Genomic DNA, 22,687 nt, shown 5'->3' with positions numbered 1-22,687 from the left:
CTTGATCGATGAACATGCCGCCCGAGTTTTTGAATAATTTACAACAGTATGGGTCATTTAACTTATTCTGTATGTGCGTGACACCGCCGTAGTTTTTGAGTACACTCATTATTAAAATGAGATACTCGTACTATAGTTTGATCAATGATCTGTAAACCCCAAGCAGACTTCATTAAGTGATTCGTTGCGATTTCTATAGATGAACATGCCGCTGGAGTTTCTAAATTACTTTTGACATTTTAATAGGTTTATATATCTGTCATTTGCGAATTAATTATGTAGCGGGATCACCTGTTTGCATTTGGAGACAAGTCCTTACAAAAAGCAGTATCTACACGAAATTAACGTAGCAGATACAGCGATCTGATATGGGAGGAGAGATGTGATACTATTGAATATGGATTCAGGCAAATATTGAAAATTAATAATCCATTTACACATCGACGTGGATCTCGGCAAATATTGTACATTCAACAAGCTATGCCACCTTTACACGCCGAAACAAAGACATGCATGCTTATCACGACTGATATTAAACGGATATTGTTTACTCGTAATTATGCTTAAAATATACATTATGGTTATCTCAGGGTCGTTTATCGGCCCTAAAATTGTAACATTTTTATCATTCCAATTGGTAAGATCACCAATCACTACAACCTTTGATGTAATTCCTTCACAATTATGCTGACAAGTAAAGATATAAATATAAATGTTTCCCACCACATGATCCATCAACATTTGTTCTAAAGTCACTTGTAATCAAATCGTGGATGACTTATTTCACTATGATTGACCTGAATAATGATAAAATAAATGATAAAATCAAATACGCTTTTTACATGCTTTTAGATATAGATGAGTGTACCGCTGAAACTGATAATTGTCATGCAGCCGCTAGCTGTACTAACAACGACGGATCATTCACTTGTGCATGTATTACGGGTTATGCTGGGAATGGACAAACATGTTCCGGTATGTAAAATGGTTCCTTATATCCACGTAATATTACATATTTATTTGGCGAAATAAGTCACTTTACAGATAACATGTGATGTGATCAAGTAAACTCAGCCAGAAGTCGGAAATACTGCTTTTGGGGTATAGCAGGACAAAGGAAGTATTTTTGTTTTGGAAACTCTTTAACTGTTCATATCTTTTGAACTGATTGTCCAAATTCAATGGAATTTACTGCAAAATTTAGCTTTGCAAATGCTGTTTACAATTCTATAAGAAACAGAAAATTGAGTATGTCCGACATCAGACTAATTTTGCTTGATCACACCACATTTACCCATTCCGCCCAAAACTTGTCGTAGTTGAACAATTGTTACATACTTGGCAGATATATGTGAGCGTACATTACGAATGAGCCGTAAAGTCGGCAAATTGTATTCTGAGATACAGTGTAAAATGTGCGTGAAGGTCGTATTAATAGGTACCTCAATTAGGCGCGACATGTTTCTCATTTGACAGCGTTTAAACAAGCGTAAATAAAACAGCCAAGCTTTGTTATTTAAAATAGGACATAAATATGATATTATTTCTTCTTTGGAGGAATGGTTAATGTTACTTTTATGACATTTTTTCGATTGTTTGTTTTGAATGTCACCAGATATCAATGAATGCACTGCAAACACTCACAACTGTCACGTTGGAGCTACGTGCACTAATGCCATTGGTTCTTTCACGTGTGCATGTAATGCTGGCTGGAATGGAAATGGAATAACATGCACAGGTAAGGCTGCTATGCTCTTCCCATGTGTTAATTAATTGATTAATGAATGAATGAATGAATGAATGAATGAATGAATGAATGAATGAATGAATGAATGAATGAATGAATGAATGAATGAATGAATGAATTAGTTAATTAATTAATTAATTAGTTAATTAATAATGAATTAATTAGTTAATTAATTAATTAATTAATTAATTAATTAATTAATTAATTAATTAGTTAATTAATTAATTAATTAATTAATTAATTAGTTAATTAATTAATTAATTAATTAATTAATTAAACGTTGAAAATTAAATGACGTCCAGCTTTGAAAATGAACGTGTTTATTCTAGATAATCAAATTCAAAATGCTTACGCATTTCGATACGTGCATTCCATAAAATAATTGCAGTCAGAATAAATCATTCTTCAAGAAGTACGTCAAACATTGATCGTATAAATTGTAAATGTTCCCTATGACAAGTTCAGGTATTTATATTTACTTTTATTGATTTAAGATATTGGCAAAATATAACTACTTAAAAATAAAGAAATTATGAGCTTTCATTTGTGAAAGTATAAAGTAGGATGTCAATTTAAGGGGGATGGCATTTTCTTTGGAAAGGGGGGTCCCAAAAATACAGGGGGGGGTCATAGAATTTTCAGACCAAAAATAGCGGGGTTATAATTTTTTGAACACCCAAAATAGGGGGGTTATAGAATTTTTAAGGGCTGGTGACTCAAAATTTTCGCGCGCTGCGCCCGCATTCTTCAACTTCGCAATCGAAATGTGCGTACAATCTATACTTTGATCAGCTCGTAATCGGTGGGAATTTTAACATCGCGGATTAATATCAATATATCTTATTTAGAGAATTGTCTTGTGACACCTCGCCAAAAAAATCACTAATTATCAAGTCAAGTCTTATACTTGTCTATTTTCTTTAACATGCACATTTTAGATCTTCAAGATGAACAATATCACTCTTAACGTGGATCTACTTTTTGTGCGTAGTGGTAAAAGCCTAACAATTCCCGCCGATTAAGAGCTGATCAAAGTATATGCAAAAGTTTTACGCCTTCTTTACATTTTCGATATAAGTTTTAGCGCTCTCCGCACACTTTCATCACTTTTAAGTTTTGGCGTGCTTTAGTTCCGGCAATGAATAATTTTTCTTGAGTCTGTGTAGTTGAAAGGGGGGTCATAAAATTTTTTCGACTCCCGATAGAGGGGAGGGGGGTCGTAAAAAATGTTGCCCTCGATAGGGGGGTCATGAAAAATTACCTAAGCATTAGCATTAGGTCACATGTTGGTGGCCGAATCTTACAAAGTTTGAAAAAACTTTTCATACACTTCTGTACAGATTTGAATGAATGTAGTTTGAGTACTGATAATTGTGACACAAATGCAGCTTGTGCTAATACCGTCGGGTCATTTACGTGTACTTGTAATACCGGCTATACAGGAAGTGGACAAGTGTGTACAGGTGAGAAAAAAATGTTACTGTTTTTTATCTGTCTACATTTGTCAATACCCGCAACATTTAATTTTTATATACATAACAAATGATGTTACATGATATCAATGATGATTATGATGAAATAAAGAAGGAAATGAAGAATTAACCTGCAGCAGAGAAAAAAGGAGAAATGGGGGAGGATAAGCAGTGCCGGCTTTGATAGTAATCAACCGATACTAGATACCAGTACCGGGTTCGTTGCATTATACTGAAGATAAATGTGCAAGATTAAACATTAAACAGACAACTGCCATAGTGGTGCTACGTGCGCCAATATCGTAATATTCCTTCTGTTTCCTCATGTTTTGAAAATTCTTAAATTGCTCATATCTTTTGAACGAGTCGTTCAATTTCAATGGGATTTTTGAAATATGCAGCTTGGTCCATGCTTGCTACAATCCAATAACCTCGGGCCAATAACATACTACAAATTGAACATGACCGGCTTTAGACTGATATTGCTTGATCACACCACATATTGCATGCGTTTGAGATAGATATGCAATATTAAACTATTTTGCTTTCTTCTGGCTTAATTTGACCAAAGATCGTGTTGCATTTCCTAATTGTTACTGATTAATAAAAAACGACGAAAGGTTTATTGACATTCATACATGATAATAATCACATACTTCGGAGAGCAAGTCAGTTGCAAAACTGAGTTGTCAATTGCTAGTTTCATTAAAATCAACATGCATTTATTTTGTGTGCCTAGATGCTGATGAATGCACATTAAATACAGACAACTGCCATGATGGTGGAGCTACATGCACCAATAACGTTGGTGCTTTCACATGTGCATGTAATGCTGGTTACAGCGGAGATGGAATAACATGCGCAGGTAATTTATTTTATTTATTTTGAAACTGTTTGAAACATTTCAGCATATTAACCATAGTTCTTTGTAGTCAAAAAATGAATGACGTATATTAACTTGTTACTACAAGTACCTAGATATTAAAATAGTTTATTTGGTAAGAAATGTGTATATTCACCAAACATGGATTGTAAATAGTCGGCAAATTTGGAAAATTATTCATAATTTTGTGTACAGATATAGATGAGTGTACTTCAAATACCGATGACTGTGATACAAATGCTGCTTGTGCTAATACCGTCGGATCATTTACATGTACTTGTAACACGGGCTATACAGGGAGTGGACAAGTATGTACAGGTGAGCCCAATAAGGAAAAATAATAGCAAATTTATTAAAATTATTTGTTCATTTGTAGTTTGATTCTGTTGCAGACGATTTATTTGAAGATGATGAACATGGTTTCGATGATGATGTGGATGCTGTTGTTGATAATTTTATTTGTTAATGATGATAATGAGGAAGAGGAGCAAGAGGAAGAGAATGTGGGGAAGCGATGTATTATTTATTATTTTGCTTACTCTGATACTGGAGTTGCAAATAAGTACTACACATTATTTTATACGACTAGATGTTGATGAATGCACAGCAAACACACACAACTGTCCGAATGGTGCAACGTGCACCAATGACGTTGGTTCTTTCACATGTGCATGTGATGTTGGTTATAGCGGAGATGGAATGACATGCACAGGTAAGTCTGCTTTTGTCATCCTCAAATTTACTTAGCCATATACCTCGGAAACTGGAGGTATGGCGCGATTTGTACTAGCCGAGCGCACCACGCTCTTTACGCGTCGTTCGCGTGTGACGCAAAGCATCGACCCCCGATGCCACAGATTTAGTTTGTACTTCTATGTGGACAGGCTGTAGCTATAGATTTTATATGTTCAATTGCTACGGGTAGTTACAGGTAAAAGAAACAGGGATTGTAAATAGTCGTCAAATTTTAAGAATACTGTAGTTCTCACCTTTTTGTACAGATGTGAATGAATGTACTGCAAATACTCATGACTGTGATACAAATGCTGCTTGTGCTAATACCGACGGATCATTTACGTGTACATGTAATACCGGCTATACAGGAAGTGGACAAGTATGTTCAGGTGAGCACTACAACAAATATATTTATACATGATGTTGTGATGATGATGGCAATGACAGCGACTGTGATATTGATGATGATGATGACAATTGTTAGACTTGCACTTGAATATTATGTGTTGATAGAACGTGGCCATCTTCAATCTGGAGATTGAAAACCAAGCCTGCATTTTAATATCAAAAACTGACATAAATTCAAAATTTACATGCTGGGAATATATACACGAATATATTTAGTAGCATGTTACTTTAAAATAGACAGTGACTTATATTAAATAATGAATTAATTCCCTTGTCAAACATGATGTTGGGTGTAAATGCAAAAGAGTTGTTCTATTGACAGAACATTATACAAATGCAACATGTTTTGAGGGGAAGTATTCAAAACTACTGGTCCCTCGGTGTTGGATGATTTGACTACTCCCTGACACGCCAGCGGAGGGAAGTAGTCTAATCATCCAACACCGAGGGACCAGTAGTTTTGAATACTTCCCCAAAATGGAACATGTTGAGCTAAAATTTTGAGTTGAAAATTTAAAACATGCACATTATTTTATGTGACTAGATGTTGATGAATGCACAGCAAACACACACAACTGTCCTAATGAAGCAACATGCACCAATAACGTTGGTTCTTTCACATGTGCATGTAATGCTGGTTATAGCGGAGATGGAATGACATGCACAGGTAAGTCTACCTTTGTCATTCTCAAATTTACTAGTAATTTTTTAAACGCAAAGAAACTAAGACATAGCTACAGATTTTATAGCCGTACACGTAGAAGAAACAGGGATTGTAAATAGTCGTCAAATTTTGAGAATAGTTTTCACCTTTTTGTACAGATGTGGATGAATGTACTGCAAATAGTGATGACTGTGATACAAATGCTGCTTGTGCTAATACCGTCGGATCATTTACGTGTACATGTAATGCCGGCTATACAGGAAGTGGACAAGTATGTTCAGGTGAGCACTACAACAAATATATTTATACATGATGTTGTGATGATGATGGCAATGACAGCGACTGTGATATTGATGATGATGATGATGATGATGATGATGATGCAAGTCATTCTCTAGCTAAATTGTACATATGTTACAAATCGTGAACACCTAATTTTGTTTATATGATACATTTTAAGGCATGCGCAATAGAAAGATTAAAATGTAAATATATTACATTTTAAGAAAAATACGACTTCTGCGCATTTCACTGAAGTGATGATGATGCTTATTTTGTATATTTAGCACGGCAGTAATTAGCGCCCTCTGTGTTACATTAATGTTGCTGTTGGCCAATTTTATACATTAAGTTTACTGTTGGTCAATGTTACATTAAGGTTAGGGTTAGGGATAGTGGATTAGGGTTAGGATTAGTGGGTTAGGGTTAGGGTTAGTGTTAGGGGTTTAGGGTTAGGGATTAGGGTTAGGGTTGGGGTTATGGTTAGGGGTTAGGGGTTAGGGTTAGGGTTAGGGGTTAGGGTTAGGGTTAGGGGTTAGGGTTAGGGTTAGGGTTAGGGTTAGGGTTAGTGGATTAGGGTTAGGGTTAGGGTTAGTGGGTCAGGGTTAGGATTAGGGTTAGGGTTAGGGTTAGGGTTAGGGGGTTAGGGTTAGTGTCCCAGTATCAACAAAAACATCAATACAGCAGGGCCGGTATGCCCGAAGGTTAGGGTTAGGGCTAGTGTCTCTACTAGGTGACGGGCTGTCGATAACGAAAAATGGGAATTTCCCTCATTCTTCAGGCCCTGCCCTCTATCGTTGGCTAATTTACAGTTTAAGCTTGTTTGCTATTCAGTATCGAAGTTACGTAATGTTACTATGTCAACGGGATCACGCGCTAGAGTAATGAACCACGATCGAAATGATCACCACATAAAGTATATGGCACTCGAAGGCATACCAAAGTAGCGTGATCCGGTAACCAAGAGAATTACGTAACCACTTCGATGCTGAATTGTATTGGGAGCAACATTGTTTCTTTATAGGCCTGCGGCGCAACCTTGAACAATATTGTCCTTGAGCTAAGAGGTCCCTCGACCCATAGTCTCAAAACTATTAAACAGGTCGGAACAAATGGCTATGCGTGGCTGTTGAAGAACCAATTTATTCGACATACCATCATGGGGATTTCTACCATGAAGATATCGGGGCGATGACACTGTGTGATGGCGATGATGATGATGATGACTCTGATGAATTCAATAAGTTGTCTGTCAAGCATTTAAAGCCCATTACGCTCATAAAAGACCCTGCAAATGTCACATAGGAGAAAGTCGATATTTGACCATATGTGCCCTATAACTTCTTAAATATAGGTCACTGGTGCATAGAGTCATCGCCCCGATATCTTCATGGCAGAAATCGCCATGATGGTAGGTTGCATCCACAGCCACGCATGGCCATTTTGTTCCGACCTATTTAATAGTTTTGAAACGCCGAGGGACATCCGACTAAGGCTAATAACAATAGCCTGGTGACTGGTCTCTGTAGATGTCAGTGAGCATGGTATACGTCATGACGTCATTTGCTTTTAGACAGCCTTCACCAGTGGCATACGCTGCGCTATAGTGTCATGTATCTTCCGTGACCCGAGTGTTTACGAATGAGGGCAGCTGTCATTTTTTTGTTCGGCACAAATAAAATCAGAAGTTTTGTCAGTTTTTGAGTTCAAAACGTACGGTTCTTTCTCAATACGCAAGCTAACGACTATCATAATCTTTCAACACATATATTCAAGTGCAAGCCTTGAAATTGGCTTCATTAGAATAAAAAAAAGTACGGGAGATATTCATCATTTTCTACTCCGGTATCCAAAGATTTATCATCTGAATATCAAATCGTGCGTAGCACATACACGTGTATAGATCCCGTGTATTGGTTTTAGTTTCTCTGCTGTACAATGTAATTATTTACCAGGCGATGTCGGTGTGTGCTGCACAAACTTTACCATTCTATGATCCATGGGACGCACGCGGTGCCGATGCGTTGATCGCCACCGCGGACAGACGGACTAACGGATGGACAAACTCTCTATAATTAGTATTATGATATGCACCTAATTGTGTGTTATGTTATGTTTCATCAGATGAAGACGAATGCACAGCGGGTACAGATAACTGCAATTCTGTTGCCTCGTGTAGTAATACTGTCGGTTCTTTCACATGTGCATGTAATGTCGGTTATAGCGGAGATGGAGTAACATGCAATGGTAATGCTATTTACATTATATTATCGATCTGATCTACTTGTTACCTAGACATAAAATGTTGCTTTCATATCTTATTTTGAATGATTTTTATTTATATTTATTATGACTATTCAATGTTAATATTATATAACATCATTATTTTCGAACGTAAAATGTTGCTTTCATAGTGTTTATTTGATTGATTTTAATTTTAGTAACTCGTTTCAGTAGTAATTAAATATGTGACTTGATCAATCAAAAGTTGAATTTACAATATGAAAAATGCTGAAAATGTCATCACAATTGGGCGGTTTCGAAGATGTCGTTTTTTGTATGATGCCTTCTCATCTGTTTTTTACTAACGATTTATAACTTAAGATGTGGATGAATGTACTTTGGATACAGACGACTGTGATATAAACGCTGCTTGTGCTAATACCGTCGGGTCATTTACGTGTACATGTAATGCCGGCTATACAGGAAGTGGACAAGCATGTGCAGGTGAGACCATAACCATAAAGATTAAACATTTTAGTCTAGTGAGGATGAATTTATTATAAAGTCTGGAGAAAAAGTAACACAGCTGTTATAAATACGCCTATAGCTTCAGAACTAATACTTTGTTCCACTATATTTCTACATAGAAAGAAGGATGATTTATTGACGCGCATTTTGATACCTCATTTGTCAAAAATCGTTCAATATCAACAACACAGTAGTGCCTGTAAATAAAAATGCCCGACATTAAAAGTTGCAGTTTACAGCGATCAATAGTTATTATGCTAGCATCATAAGCATGGTGGCACGTAAAATCCTCCATACAGGGTGTATCAAAATGATTGGTACCCATAAATATCCAGTGAGCATGGCTCACACCGACATCGCCTGGCTAATAATTACTTGGTACAGCAGATATACTAAAATAAATACCCGGGATCGATACACGTAAATGTGCTATGCACGATTTTGATATCAGACGAAAATCTTTGGATACCGGGGCAGAAAATGATGAATATCTCCCATAAATGATTTCGTCTAAAGAAACCAGATGTGGTTCCTTGTACTTGAATATACGTGTTGAACAGATATGATAGTCGTTAGCTAGCGTCTTGAGAACGAAGCGTGCGTCTTGAACTCAAAATCTGACCAAAATTCTGATTTTATATTGCGTTGGTCCTGTATGGACTACAGCGCGCAGGCTATAGCTGCACTCACTACTCCCGTGGAGGCAGTATAAAAGTCGATGACCATTGACCTCAATGTCGTATACAAGCTTACTCACACACAGAGAAATAAATTACCCGGCTATTGTCAGTAGCCTTAGTCAGGTCCCTCGGCTCATTATGCGTCTCAAAGGTGGGAACAAAATGGCCATGCGTGGCTGTGGATTCAACCTACCATGGCGATTTCTGCCATGAAGATATCGGGGCGATGACACTGTGTGGCCACGACTGCCACATTTAATGCAGCCTATAAAATCCACTATTATTTGTAGATGTATGTATTAAAATAAAAAGTCATAAAACTATAAATTGTAGTCGTTGGATCTAATGTTAGATTTAGATAACAAAGCTGATGGGTACCAATCATTTTGATACACCCTGTATATCTTCGCGCTGACTTCAAATCAATACAAATAGCTGTAACTTTTTAATTCGGGTATTTGTTCCTTAAAAAACTGCTGTGTTGTTAATATCAAACGAAATTTTCGACAGCCCGTCACCCATATCCATACTTAGAGACAGCCCGTCACCCATTTCACACTTTCAACTTTAAAAAAAATTTTACCCAATAATTTTCCTCATTCTTCAGGCCCTGCCCTCTATCGGTGGCTAATTTACAGTTTAAGCTTGTTTGCTATTGTATTGGGAGCAACATTGTTTCTTTATAGGCCTGCGGCGCAACCTTGAACAATATTGTCCTTGAGCTAAAAGGTCCCTCGACCCATAGTCTCAAAACTATTAAACAGGTCGGAACAAATGGCTATGCGTGGCTGTTGAAGAACCAATTTATTCGACATACCATCATGGGGATTTCTACCATGAAGATATCGGGGCGATGACACTGTGTGATGGCGATGATGATGATGATGACTCTGATGAATTCAATAAGTTGTCTGTCAAGCATTTAAAGCCCATTACGCTCATAAAAGACCCTGCAAATGCCACATAGGAGAAAGTCGATATTTGACCATATGTGCCCTATAACTTCTTAAATATAGGTCACTGGTGCATAGAGTCATCGCCCCGATATCTTCATGGCAGAAATCTCCATGATGGTAGGTTGCATCCACAGCCACGCATGGCCATTTTGTTCCGACCTATTTAATAGTTTTGAAACGCCGAGGGACATCCGACTAAGGCTAATAACAATAGCCTGGTGACTGGTCTCTGTAGATGTCAGTGAGCATGGTATACGTCATGACGTCATTTGCTTTTAGACAGCCTTCACCAGTGGCATACGCTGCGCTATAGTGTCATGTATCTTCCGTGACCCGAGTGTTTACGAATGAGGGCAGCTGTCATTTTTTTTTTCGGCACAAATAAAATCAGAAGTTTTGTCAGTTTTTGAGTTCAAAACGCACGGTTCTTTCTCAATACGCAAGCTAACGACTATCATAATCTTTCAACACATATATTCAAGTGCAAGCCTTGAAATTGGCTTCATTAGAATAAAAAAAAGTACGGGAGATATTCATCATTTTCTACTCCGGTATCCAAAGATTTATCATCTGAATATCAAATCGTGCGTAGCACATACACGTTTATAGATCCCGTGTATTGGTTTTAGTTTCTCTGCTGTACAATGTTATTATTTACCAGGCGATGTCGGTGTGTGCTGCACAAACATTACCATTCTATGATCCATGGGATGCACGCGGTGCCGATGCGTTGATCGCCACCGCGGACAGACGGACTAACGGATGGACAAACTCTCTATAATTAGTATTATGATATGCACCTAATTGTGTGTTATGTTATGTTTCATCAGATGAAGACGAATGCACAGCGGGTACAGATAACTGCAATTCTGTTGCCTCGTGTAGTAATACTGTCGGTTCTTTCACATGTGCATGTAATGTCGGTTATAGCGGAGATGGAGTAACATGCAATGGTAATGCTATTTACATTATATTATCGATCTGATCTACTTGTTACCTAGACATAAAATGTTGCTTTCATATCTTATTTTGAATGATTTTTATTTATATTTATTATGACTATTCAATGTTAATATTATATAACATCATTATTTTCGAACGTAAAATGTTGCTTTCATAGTGTTTATTTTGATTGATTTTAATTTTAGTAACTCGTTTCAGTAGTAATTAAATATGTGACTTGATCAATCAAAAGTTGAATTTACAATATGAAAAATGCTGAAAATGTCATCACAATTGGGCGGTTTCGAAGATGTCGTTTTTGTATGATGCCTTCTCATCTGTTTTTTACTAACGATTTATAACTTAAGATGTGGATGAATGTACTTTGGATACAGACGACTGTGATATAAACGCTGCTTGTGCTAATACCGTCGGGTCATTTACGTGTACATGTAATGCCGGCTATACAGGAAGTGGACAAGCATGTGCAGGTGAGACCATAACCATAAAGATTAAACATTTTAGTCTAGTGAGGATGAATTTATTATAAAGTCTGGAGAAAAAGTAACACAGCTGTTATAAATACGCCTATAGCTTCAGAACTAATACTTTGTTCCACTATATTTCTACATAGAAAGAAGGATGATTTATTGACGCGCATTTTGATACCTCATTTGTCAAAAATCGTTCAATATCAACAACGCAGTAGTGCCTGTAAATAAAAATGCCCGACATTAAAAGTTGCAGTTTACAGCGATCAATAGTTATTATGCTAGCATCATAAGCATGGTGGCACGTAAAATCCTCCATACAGGGTGTATCAAAATGATTGGTACCCATAAATATCCAGTGAGCATGGCTCACACCGACATCGCCTGGCTAATAATTACTTGGTACAGCAGATATACTAAAATAAATACCCGGGATCGATACACGTAAATGTGCTATGCACGATTTTGATATCAGACGAAAATCTTTGGATACCGGGGTAGAAAATGATGAATATCTCCCGTAAATGATTTCGTCTAAAGAAACCAGATGTGGTTCCTTGTACTTGAATATACGTGTTGAACAGATATGATAGTCGTTAGCTAGCGTCTTGAGAACGAAGCGTGCGTCTTGAACTCAAAATCTGACCAAAATTCTGATTTTATATTGCGTTGGTCCTGTATGGACTACAGCGCGCAGGCTATAGCTGCACTCACTACTCCCGTGGAGGCAGTATAAAAGTCGATGACCATTGACCTCAATGTCGTATACAAGCTTACTCACACACAGAGAACTAAATTACCCGGCTATTGTCAGTAGCCTTAGTCAGGTCCCTCGGCTCATTATGCGTCTCAAAGGTGGGAACAAAATGGCCATGCGTGGCTGTGGATTCAACCTAACTTTTTAATTCGGGTATTTTTCCTTAAAAAACTGCTGTGTTGTTAATATCAAACGAAATTGGACAAATGGGGTATCAACATGCGCGTAAATTAGTCATCCTGTCTATGTTGAAATATTATGAACACAATTATTAGTTCTGACGCTATATGCGTATTTATAACAGCTGCGTTACTTTTTGTGCAGTCTTTATTATGATGATGTGGTTGCTACTGTTGCCGATGATATTTAACGACGATGGCCATGATAATGATTATTATGTTAATTAATGCACATTAATGCAAAATATTATTAATTTATATTTTATTAAAATCGAAATACTTATTGCTATGTGTGACTAGATGCTGATGAATGCACAGCAGGAACAGACAACTGCCATGATAATGGTGCTACATGCACCAATAACGTTGGATCTTTCACATGTGCATGTAATGCCGGTTACAGCGGAGATGGAGTAACATGCACAGGTAAAAATACTTTTTATATTATCGATCATTTTTTAATATTTTACTATTCAAGGAATAATAATTACTTCTTACTTTTGTGTGTGGGGGTGTGTGTGGGGGGGGGTGTAGGGAGTGGGTGGGGGTGTGTGTGTGTATGTTTATTTTTATTATATAGTAAGTGGTAGCAAGACGACTGAATCGGATCTCTAAATATATGCTAACCAACACCAGCGGGTTTTTTCTTTCTTACGTCAGACTTGGATGAATGTCAGCTTGAGACCTATACATGTAGTCCGCAAACTTATTGCTCAAATACAGCCGGAAGTTACGACTGCGATTGCTTAACAGGATACGAAGTGTTAAACGAAGAATGCGTAGGTAAGTCCTCCAAATCTGTGTACTAGTTGGCCTAAAGACAAACAAATTGTGTATTCTATATGATCCCATATTTAAAGTCATGTGAGTATTTTTCTTCTACTAGCTTAAATTGAAGAAGCAATGAGCTGCATAACATGAAAAATCTTGTTTTTAAGTAGGACTACAACAAGACTAAAAAGAAGTGTGAAGTATACACATATGATACGTGGAAACAAGACAATCCAATTTAGATTTAGAAAATTTAAAAACTACATGATGGATATGTGGCTAATACAACTTGATCGATAATTTCAATTACAGATATTGACGAGTGCATCCGTGGAACACATACCTGTGATGCGCAGGCTACATGTACTAATAATGAAGCCAGTTTTACGTGTGCATGCAATGGTGGCTACGAAGGCGACGGGTTATCATGTACTGGTAAGTTATCATTTAGGGAAGAAACGCACCTCACCTTCCCCCAGAGGATGATTTAAGCACTTCCCAGCAAGTCTTGCGGTTAGCACAGCTGTGTGAGTGAACATGACACCACTGCCCGCCCACTGCATACACACGTGCATGGTTAAATTTGAATTTGGACAGATATATTTACAGTAAAAACACCTTCACAAAGTTGGTCGATTTCACATTTTATGTTATCTACAGAAGGTGTGAATTATCCTTCATGCATACATCACTTTAGATCTGAAATCGACCAAGTAATAATGACACACGGGCAATTCTAAAACAACATCTTTTGCACAGAGTTCAATGGGATTTGAAAAGTAAAGTGGCAGTTGAAACTCTAGTGATAACACTTTTACAGTGCATGATGGGGCTTCCTTAAATCATCCTCTGACCTTCCCCGATGCGTATAATAACAACACCAACCTGACAATTGTACCTTTTGCAAGGGCTTGGGGTAAATTAAGTAGATAACTCTTTTTTTTCATAAATTACCGTTTTAACATACCTTGATCGTGGAAAGCTGGCATTTTGAAAACTGTAGCTTTGACCCCTTTTTGAACCCTAAATGACCTTAAATTTATTTTGAAATATTTTAAACATGTTTAGAATGTCATAAGGATCAGCTCAATTTGAGCATTTTGAAAATCTGACCTATTTTTGACCCGTGACCTCTAATGACCCCAAATGCACATGCAAGCCCATAACTTTTGTAGAGGATGTAAAGCTTGATCATATGCATGCGTAACATGAACATGCTATACAATGAATCTGTAGAAGGAGTAGCATTTTTGGGTAAAATGACTTCAAACAACCCATAGCTACCCAATACTGCTTTTGACTAAGTTTGGTTGAAATCAGATCAAGGATGTGAAAGAAGTAGGAAATTGTGAAAAAAAGAAGAAAGAAAGAAACAACCCAATAATAATAATAATAATAAAATAATAATAATAATAATAATAATAATAATAATAATAATAATAATAATAATAATAATAATAATAATAATAATAACCGTATCATTATTATTAATAATAATAATAATAACAACAATAATAATAATAATAATAATAATAATAATAATAATAATATTAATAATAATAACAAAAATAATAACAATAACAATAATAATAATAATAATAATAATAATAATAATAATAATAATAATAATAATAATAATCAAAAGATTTTGAAAGCCACAAAACGGTTGCTCATACACAATGAATACATACAACCTCAACCATACCCAATGGTTTAATAATTATTGAGTCTATATAGTGCAACCTGTTATAAACTATGTGGTTATATATATTAAAACTTGTTTAATGAATGGCACCAACTATTCTTCTGGCATACTCTAAAACTCTTGTATTCGCAGATTTAACTTCTAAACAATTAATTGTAAACCATCATCTTGGTGAAGCTCATCATTAATTTCATAATAAAGAAGACTAATTAAAATAGGACTAAAGAATAAAGAAAACATTAAAACAAATCGTCGGAAGCATCACATACTGGTCTATCTCGAAAAACACGCATTTCGAGAAAATCGCAATTGAAAATCTTCGTATTAAGTTAACCTTTCTATAATTTAATTAGACTATGGATTTTAATGAAAGTGGTTTTAAATTAAAGCATATACTTAACAAATTTATTTAAGTGGAATCTTGAATTATATTTATGTATGCAGTATTGCTTAAAACTACACTAAAGTTGTAGTTCTGTATGTGAAATAGTTTATTTCCCGATATCGTATTTAAAGTGCGTTTCATACTGGTCTATCTTGGGGGCTATCTCGATTTCGCGAACAATGATATGACTTTAGACGCATCACATACTGGTCTATCTCGAGATAGACCAGTATGTAATGCACTTTCAATACGATATCGGGAAATTAATGATTTCACATACAGAACTTAAGTGTAATTTTAAGCAATATTACATACGTAAATATAATTAAAGATTCCACTTAGATAAATCTGCTAAGTATATGCTTTAATCTAAAACCACTTTCATGAAAATCCATAGTCTAATTAAATTGTAGAAAGGTCAACTTAATACGAAGATTTTCAATTTCGATTTTCTAGAAATGCGTGTTTTTTTCGAGATAGATCAGTATGTGAAAATACGTATTTTGAAAAAATCATAGATAGTTTAAATAAACATTTTATAACTAATTATCTAGGAAAAATTGAGGTCTGTAATTTGTTGTATTGGAAGAGCTCCGTAAAAATGAACTATATACCAATTTTCTCAAAAAAGTCAAAAATTCAAGATAGACCAGTATGTGATGCACCCGACGAAATGTTTTACTTTATTTACACTGAAAATTGCTTATTAACAATGTGTCTATTCTTACTATAATGAAAGACAAAGATACAGACAATTTATCGCGTCTGACGTCATCTGTCAATCAAACTCGAACACGGTTTGTTTACAAGTGTCGTGATGATGACTTGCTGACCGCGGATTTATAACCGGGCGCCTTATTGTTAATTTTGCACCTTTCGACATGCAAACCATCTCAAAAGTTAGGTCTTTATAGTAGGAAACTTTCTTTGGCGAAGGCACCATGTCCACAATGCCTAGAAAAGCTGCTTTTTGCCTTGTAAAAGTACGAACTTTTTCGCCATTTGCTGCTATTCCTTTTCTCCGATCAGCACCAGATAGATCGGTCTTCCTTTACGCGCTGATTAACCCCGTGTAAACCAATCAAGGATCGTAATTGACGGTGACATCAGACGCGATACATTGCTTTTATCTCTGTCTTTAATTATAATCTGCTTTTATTTTTGTTACAGATATCGATGAATGTTCTATCACAACACACGATTGTCATTCATTGGCTACCTGTTCTAATGTACCAGGGAGCTTCCAATGCGACTGTAACTTAGGCTATGAGGGCGATGGAACTTCGTGCACAGGTAAAGCTGCATTGTGGTTGGGAATCCATTTAAAAAAGTAGGGGACATATTTGTTTTTCGTTACACACATAAATATTTTAAAAAAAGAAAAGAAACTATAACATGATTTTCTATCTTTTTGTTTTTCAATGTTGCTACCCGGCTTTTTAGATTTTTGGAAACACCAACTAAACAATTGTACAACTACGATATAGCATAATATTCGCCGCAAATGTATTTGAATAACGCCCTCAAACGAAAATTTACAATCATTTGCAGCTTAAAAATGATAGCCACCGTGGCGTCCTACTATCGACACACATTATTTCTATCATTTATGCATTAATTCATTGCAATTATTTCTCACTACTTTATATAGATAGCGACGAATGCACCCTGAGCACACATGATTGTCATACTCTTCATGGTGTATGCAGTAATACCGTAGGAAGCTATACATGTGCATGTGATATCGGGTATAGTGGAGATGGATTTCAATGCACAGGTAAGATCACGCAAAGTGTGATTAACAATAATACCAGGATCAGGCCAGTAACCAAGATAGGTTATCAAGATCTATCGAGATCCAAAAACATCCCGAGTATCTCAAAGATTTTCTGGGCACCTATGCTAGTTCCGGGGTTCCTGGAGGTAACCACAACTGGGACTAATTTTAGGTATAACTTAAAGTATACCCTAGATTTCTATAAAATCATACACCTAGAGGTATCAGATTTCAATAAAAACATGCCGTATGACGGGACTAGTAGTCGCCTGGAGTTTCGGTGAAAGTCCCCCCTAATAAGACCAAGTGCACAGGTATATTACACGACAATTATTGTACCAGAAATAGCTTTTGAAAGTGTTATAGCTTTTTATTAAAAAATCCAAAAAAATAAGATACGTAGGCATGAAATCAGACAATTTGATTCCCTTTGCAGGCTAGAAGAGATGAATTTGATATCCCCAGTGGGACTAGAAGAGGCTACCGAGAATTTGATACTCCCTATGAGAGTCACAAGACTAGTGATAGTGCTGGTGTCACTTTTTCAAGTACCCTCCAGGGCATAACATCTCCTCCAATTCGTCCAAAATATCCCCAATCCCCAATTCCCAAAATGCCGCCTGAAATGATCAACATTTTCTCAAGTTTCTCTAAATTAAAGTAGAATTTTGTTTGTCACTCATAAAGGTCTACTTTTGAAAAAATCCTCCAAAATAGTTCCGTTCCTAGCTACGGGCTTGATAAGTATTGGGTACTTTGAAATTTCAATTTTTCAAGTGCCAATGGTTGTGACAAGATAGTAATAGTCAATTTGTACTATTTTTACAACGTATTACTTACCAGATATTGACGAATGCCTTACAAACGCCCATGATTGCCACGTCGAAGCCACCTGCAGCAATACAGATGGAAGTTTTCAGTGCACTTGTAACGCAGGTTACGGAGGAGATGGACAGAACTGTGGAGGTATATCGTAAAATACCAATATTACAAGATTACGGTTAACGTTTCATACGATATTTGTTGTCATATTTTAATACTCATCTTTTCACACATTCTGACGATCGGCAATTTAAACCGCAAGCAGTAATCAGCAAAATTGTGATTAAAGCATGATAAACACTGAGCTGGATTACTCGAATCTGATCAGCTTTCAATAAATAAAAAACCGAAACAGAAACCAATATCTTTTCTTTATCAGAACGATTTTTTTATCAGAACAATTTTCTTATATCATTTTTACTAATTAACATTTTCACGCAGATCTTGATGAATGCGCCACGAATACGCACGACTGCCACCTAAATGCAATATGTACAAATAACATTGGTAGTTTTGATTGCGCGTGCGGTAACGGATATGAGGGAGATGGTAAAGCACTGTGTAACGGTGAGTAATCCAAAATAATGGGAACCTTTCAAGAGAAAATGGTCTAAGATCACGAAGATGATAGTTTGTCTTTGTTGTAAAGAAGTTTGCCATGCGTTTAGTTCCCTTTACTCAATTTTACAAGTAGCATACATACTTCACCATGTGATGGTTGCAATCTATATGTAAGAGTCCTGGACCTGGAACCGTGTGTCCAAACACTCCAAGTGGAGTGAAATGATATGGTTCTGTTGTTAACGCACACTAATCATGCTAATCGCTTCATTCGAATATATAATATTGCTAGATTTCAATACTATACTAAAATGCCTGAGGTACACTATATTGGTCCCATACGTGACAAAACAATACGGTCGATTCGCACAGCGGATCCTTAGGAATTTTGACTCCCCTAATATGACCTCAAATATACATAATTGAACCCCTACATTTCCAGCAATAGAGTACCAAGATTATTTTCAATATTCTATTAATCTATAGATGTTGATGAGTGTATAACAGGTGATAATACCTGCCATTACAACGCCACGTGTATCAATACAATTGGAACCTTTGATTGTACATGCGACATTGGCTACGGAGGAGACGGTTATGAGTGTGCAGGTAAGATATTGGATGTTAATGCAACGGCTGTTACGGTGACTTAACAGCAGACCTATCTTAGCAATGTAATGCGTTATGCAAGTAAGTAGTATCACTTCAGTCGCGTATACCCAGTTAATCGCGACTAGACCACTATATCTTCCCGTGAATTTCTTTTTGTATAAAAAGAAGCAGAAAAAAGCACCTTTTCAATTGCAAAAATTCTTGAAATCCATTTTTATTTTTCTATCATTGCCTTTTGATCACAAAGCAAAATCACACTTTTATGAGAACTTTTGAGAAAAGAAAATCTAAATTATTTGATATCAGAAGGACATTCCTCATATTCAGAATTCAATTCGATATGTCCCTTGTGCTCTCATTTCTCACAAAAAATACTGTACAAACATTCATGGCAGAGCCCTTAATACTGCAGTTTTGCAACAAACTACAGAGAGTAATTTAACTCTCATAATTGAAATTTGACTTCAGGTGGTAGAGTATGAACTTTCGTACCTAACACATTCAAATGTCATTCAATGAGTATATAAACATAATGGGTTAAAGAACTGTTGCAATGGGGGTGCGACGTCCCAGTCTTTTTGGCCAAGCTTGCCAAAACCCTGTTTTGGCAATTTTTAGACCATTTTAGAGAATTCTAATAATTTCCTTGCATATAAAACACCAATGACATTGGGAGAGAGTGTTTTTAAAACTCTAGTGATTTTAGTTAGTATGGTTTTGCAACATTTCGGCGACTTTTTTTGTTGTTGGTGATTTGGTGTGAAGTTCGGATGGTTCATTTTCAGCAACCCTATACAATTATCATCAGGGTAAATGAATCAGGTCATTAAAAGGGTGAAATAACTCACTCAACCACACGAAGGTGTTTACTCTCTGGATCTATTATAGTGCATATGCAGTTTTACGGGAAAAAGTAGAGGGCTGTACCATATGTGATCAAGCCATCACACAAGATGGTTAAAACTAAGAATTGACCTTTTGGGTAAATCCCATAAGCCTTTGCGAGTACACCTGAGATGTCGTCAGTTGACGTTACGCCGATCTCGCCGATGCGATCATCGTTTATTGAGCATCGTTACTGCGCACTGCAAGTCGCCGTGACGTCAAATGGCGACATCTCAGGTGTACTCGCAAAAGCTTATGGAATTTACCGAAAAAGTCAATTGTGATTTTAAATTTATAATGTATTTGGGTAACATTCACTCTTGTATAGAAAGATGTTTTTTTAATAATGATCATCTTGTTTTGTTACGCTAATAGATATAAACGAATGTGTAGTGGAGACAGATGATTGCCATTCTAATGCAACGTGTTATAATACAGACGGTAGTTACTACTGCGTATGCAAGTCAGGGTGGGAAGGAGATGGCCACAATATCTGCTCAGGTTTGTTAGTTTCCCTAAGTTTACCCAAATTGGTTGCACAATTTCGAACTTTATGCAACATTGTTCAGTTATCATCAAACTTATTTGGGTGTGAGGTGATATTTCCTAAACTTTGTCATCAATGGGCATTCGTCAGAGCTAAAATACACTTGCAATGTACCAATATATTGAAAATGAGAGGAGCTTAAAATATGGTTCTTAAAAGTGGTACGTACTTGGGGTCAGATGTTATAAACCTACGGTACAAAAACAACTGCGCGGATTCCTAGTTGTCCAACGTACCACTGTTATGAGCCATTTATTTTCAAAAGCTCCTCCCACATTCAAAACTGGTTCATTACAAGTGCATTTCAGCTCTGACCAACACTTATTGGTATTCAGTTTCAGTAAACATCACCTGAAAATTAAATAAATTAGATAATATCAGAAAAATATTGCCCAAAATCAGAAATATTACCCCACACTACTTAAATTCGGCGTCCTTAAATCCGCCATTTTAGGTAAATTCACTACATTATGCGCCATAATGTAAACTCGTGGAAATCACATTTTCTATCAAAAACTATTTGACACCATCTTCCGACACACTCCAATAAATAGTTAACCCGTTACAGCAGTCTTGGCATTTCGTGAGGAAATATTCCATACTTAATGCCAATTCTTTATCATTTATATAGTATTTTGTCAGCATTCGCAATTGTGGACAGCCTACCACGGTGATTTTTGAATCCTTGGTACCATCGGTTTAACTGATACATACTATACTACTAAACTAAAACTTTAACCCTCGCAGATATTGACGAATGTGTCCTGGGAATTCATCAGTGTCATTTCAACGCAACATGTATCAATACATTTGGTTTATATGATTGTGACTGTAATTCAGGGTATGGAGGTGACGGATTCAAATGCAAAGGTACTATTTTCATTATTGGTTTTAAATTAAAATATCTTATAGTTCAATAAAAAAGCCTTAAAGATTTAAAATTCACTTTTACTTATTTGATTTAAGATGTGCTAAACTATAGTATATAGAACTGATAATATTGACTGATATTTGGTAAAGTTTTGACAAATGGTGTTAAAGATGGCCCGAATATCCTCAACCTCCTTAAATTGAATTTGGATGACCCTTTGACATTAAAATGACTTATTGTATAATGTTTAAGGCAACAATACCAAACGTTTAGATTTAAATTTAGTTCAATCCAAAATGGAATTGGTAATTAAACATTATCCTTTATTTTAAGGCGAGTGGGATGACAGGAACAATGTATTAAATTAAATTCATTTGCGTTTTGCACGGATCTGCCATCTTGCTACCAAAACGAGGTTCTCCCTGCAAACGCATGCGCGAAAAGTTAATTTTATTCCGCGCGTTTTTATAGAAACGCGGCAGAATGCTTATTCAAGGCATAAGCGGCAATTAAAGCACTTGTTTGACAGGCGTAGACAAACACAATAAGCAATTTGCGCGTAGAACCTCGTTTTGAAATGACCGTGCAAAGGGTCAAAAAACCATACCATTTATTTTGCGTGTCTGCTTTTTTTGATGAAATGTTTAAATAGAAAAACTGTTAGGTTATGAACGGTTCCAATAAGGAAAGCCCCCCCTTAAGACATTTTAGTATAATCCAAAAACGGCTTAATCATAGACTGATTAGTTATACATCAAGTAAGCGGGATTTGGTTACTACTTTTTATCATCTTCATTGCAAAATGCA

At 36.2% G+C, this 22,687-nt stretch overlaps 1 protein-coding gene across 3 annotated transcripts in view; it reads left to right on the top strand.

The window, feature by feature from the left end:
* The window catches only part of LOC140141017 (uncharacterized), an 83,083-nt gene that overhangs the window by 3,493 nt on the left and 56,903 nt on the right, over positions 1-22,687 (top strand). For all 3 annotated transcript variants that reach the window (XM_072162794.1, XM_072162792.1, XM_072162793.1), the window contains exons 4-26: positions 853-975; positions 1,616-1,738; positions 3,088-3,210; positions 3,959-4,084; positions 4,298-4,420; positions 4,692-4,814; positions 5,104-5,226; positions 5,790-5,912; positions 6,068-6,190; positions 8,313-8,435; positions 8,793-8,915; positions 11,406-11,528; positions 11,886-12,008; positions 13,245-13,370; positions 13,605-13,727; positions 14,028-14,150; positions 16,976-17,098; positions 17,457-17,582; positions 18,426-18,548; positions 18,846-18,971; positions 19,452-19,574; positions 20,838-20,963; positions 21,757-21,879. In XM_072162794.1, the coding sequence (XP_072018895.1) occupies positions 853-975; positions 1,616-1,738; positions 3,088-3,210; positions 3,959-4,084; positions 4,298-4,420; positions 4,692-4,814; positions 5,104-5,226; positions 5,790-5,912; positions 6,068-6,190; positions 8,313-8,435; positions 8,793-8,915; positions 11,406-11,528; positions 11,886-12,008; positions 13,245-13,370; positions 13,605-13,727; positions 14,028-14,150; positions 16,976-17,098; positions 17,457-17,582; positions 18,426-18,548; positions 18,846-18,971; positions 19,452-19,574; positions 20,838-20,963; positions 21,757-21,879 (2,844 nt within the window). The remainder of the gene's footprint in view (positions 1-852; positions 976-1,615; positions 1,739-3,087; positions 3,211-3,958; positions 4,085-4,297; positions 4,421-4,691; positions 4,815-5,103; positions 5,227-5,789; positions 5,913-6,067; positions 6,191-8,312; positions 8,436-8,792; positions 8,916-11,405; positions 11,529-11,885; positions 12,009-13,244; positions 13,371-13,604; positions 13,728-14,027; positions 14,151-16,975; positions 17,099-17,456; positions 17,583-18,425; positions 18,549-18,845; positions 18,972-19,451; positions 19,575-20,837; positions 20,964-21,756; positions 21,880-22,687) is intronic.

This window comes from Amphiura filiformis, chromosome 19 (genome assembly GCF_039555335.1).
Source record: "Amphiura filiformis chromosome 19, Afil_fr2py, whole genome shotgun sequence".
Classification (NCBI taxonomy): Eukaryota; Metazoa; Echinodermata; class Ophiuroidea; order Amphilepidida; family Amphiuridae; genus Amphiura; species Amphiura filiformis.
This window is presented reverse-complemented; position numbering and strand designations above follow the sequence as displayed.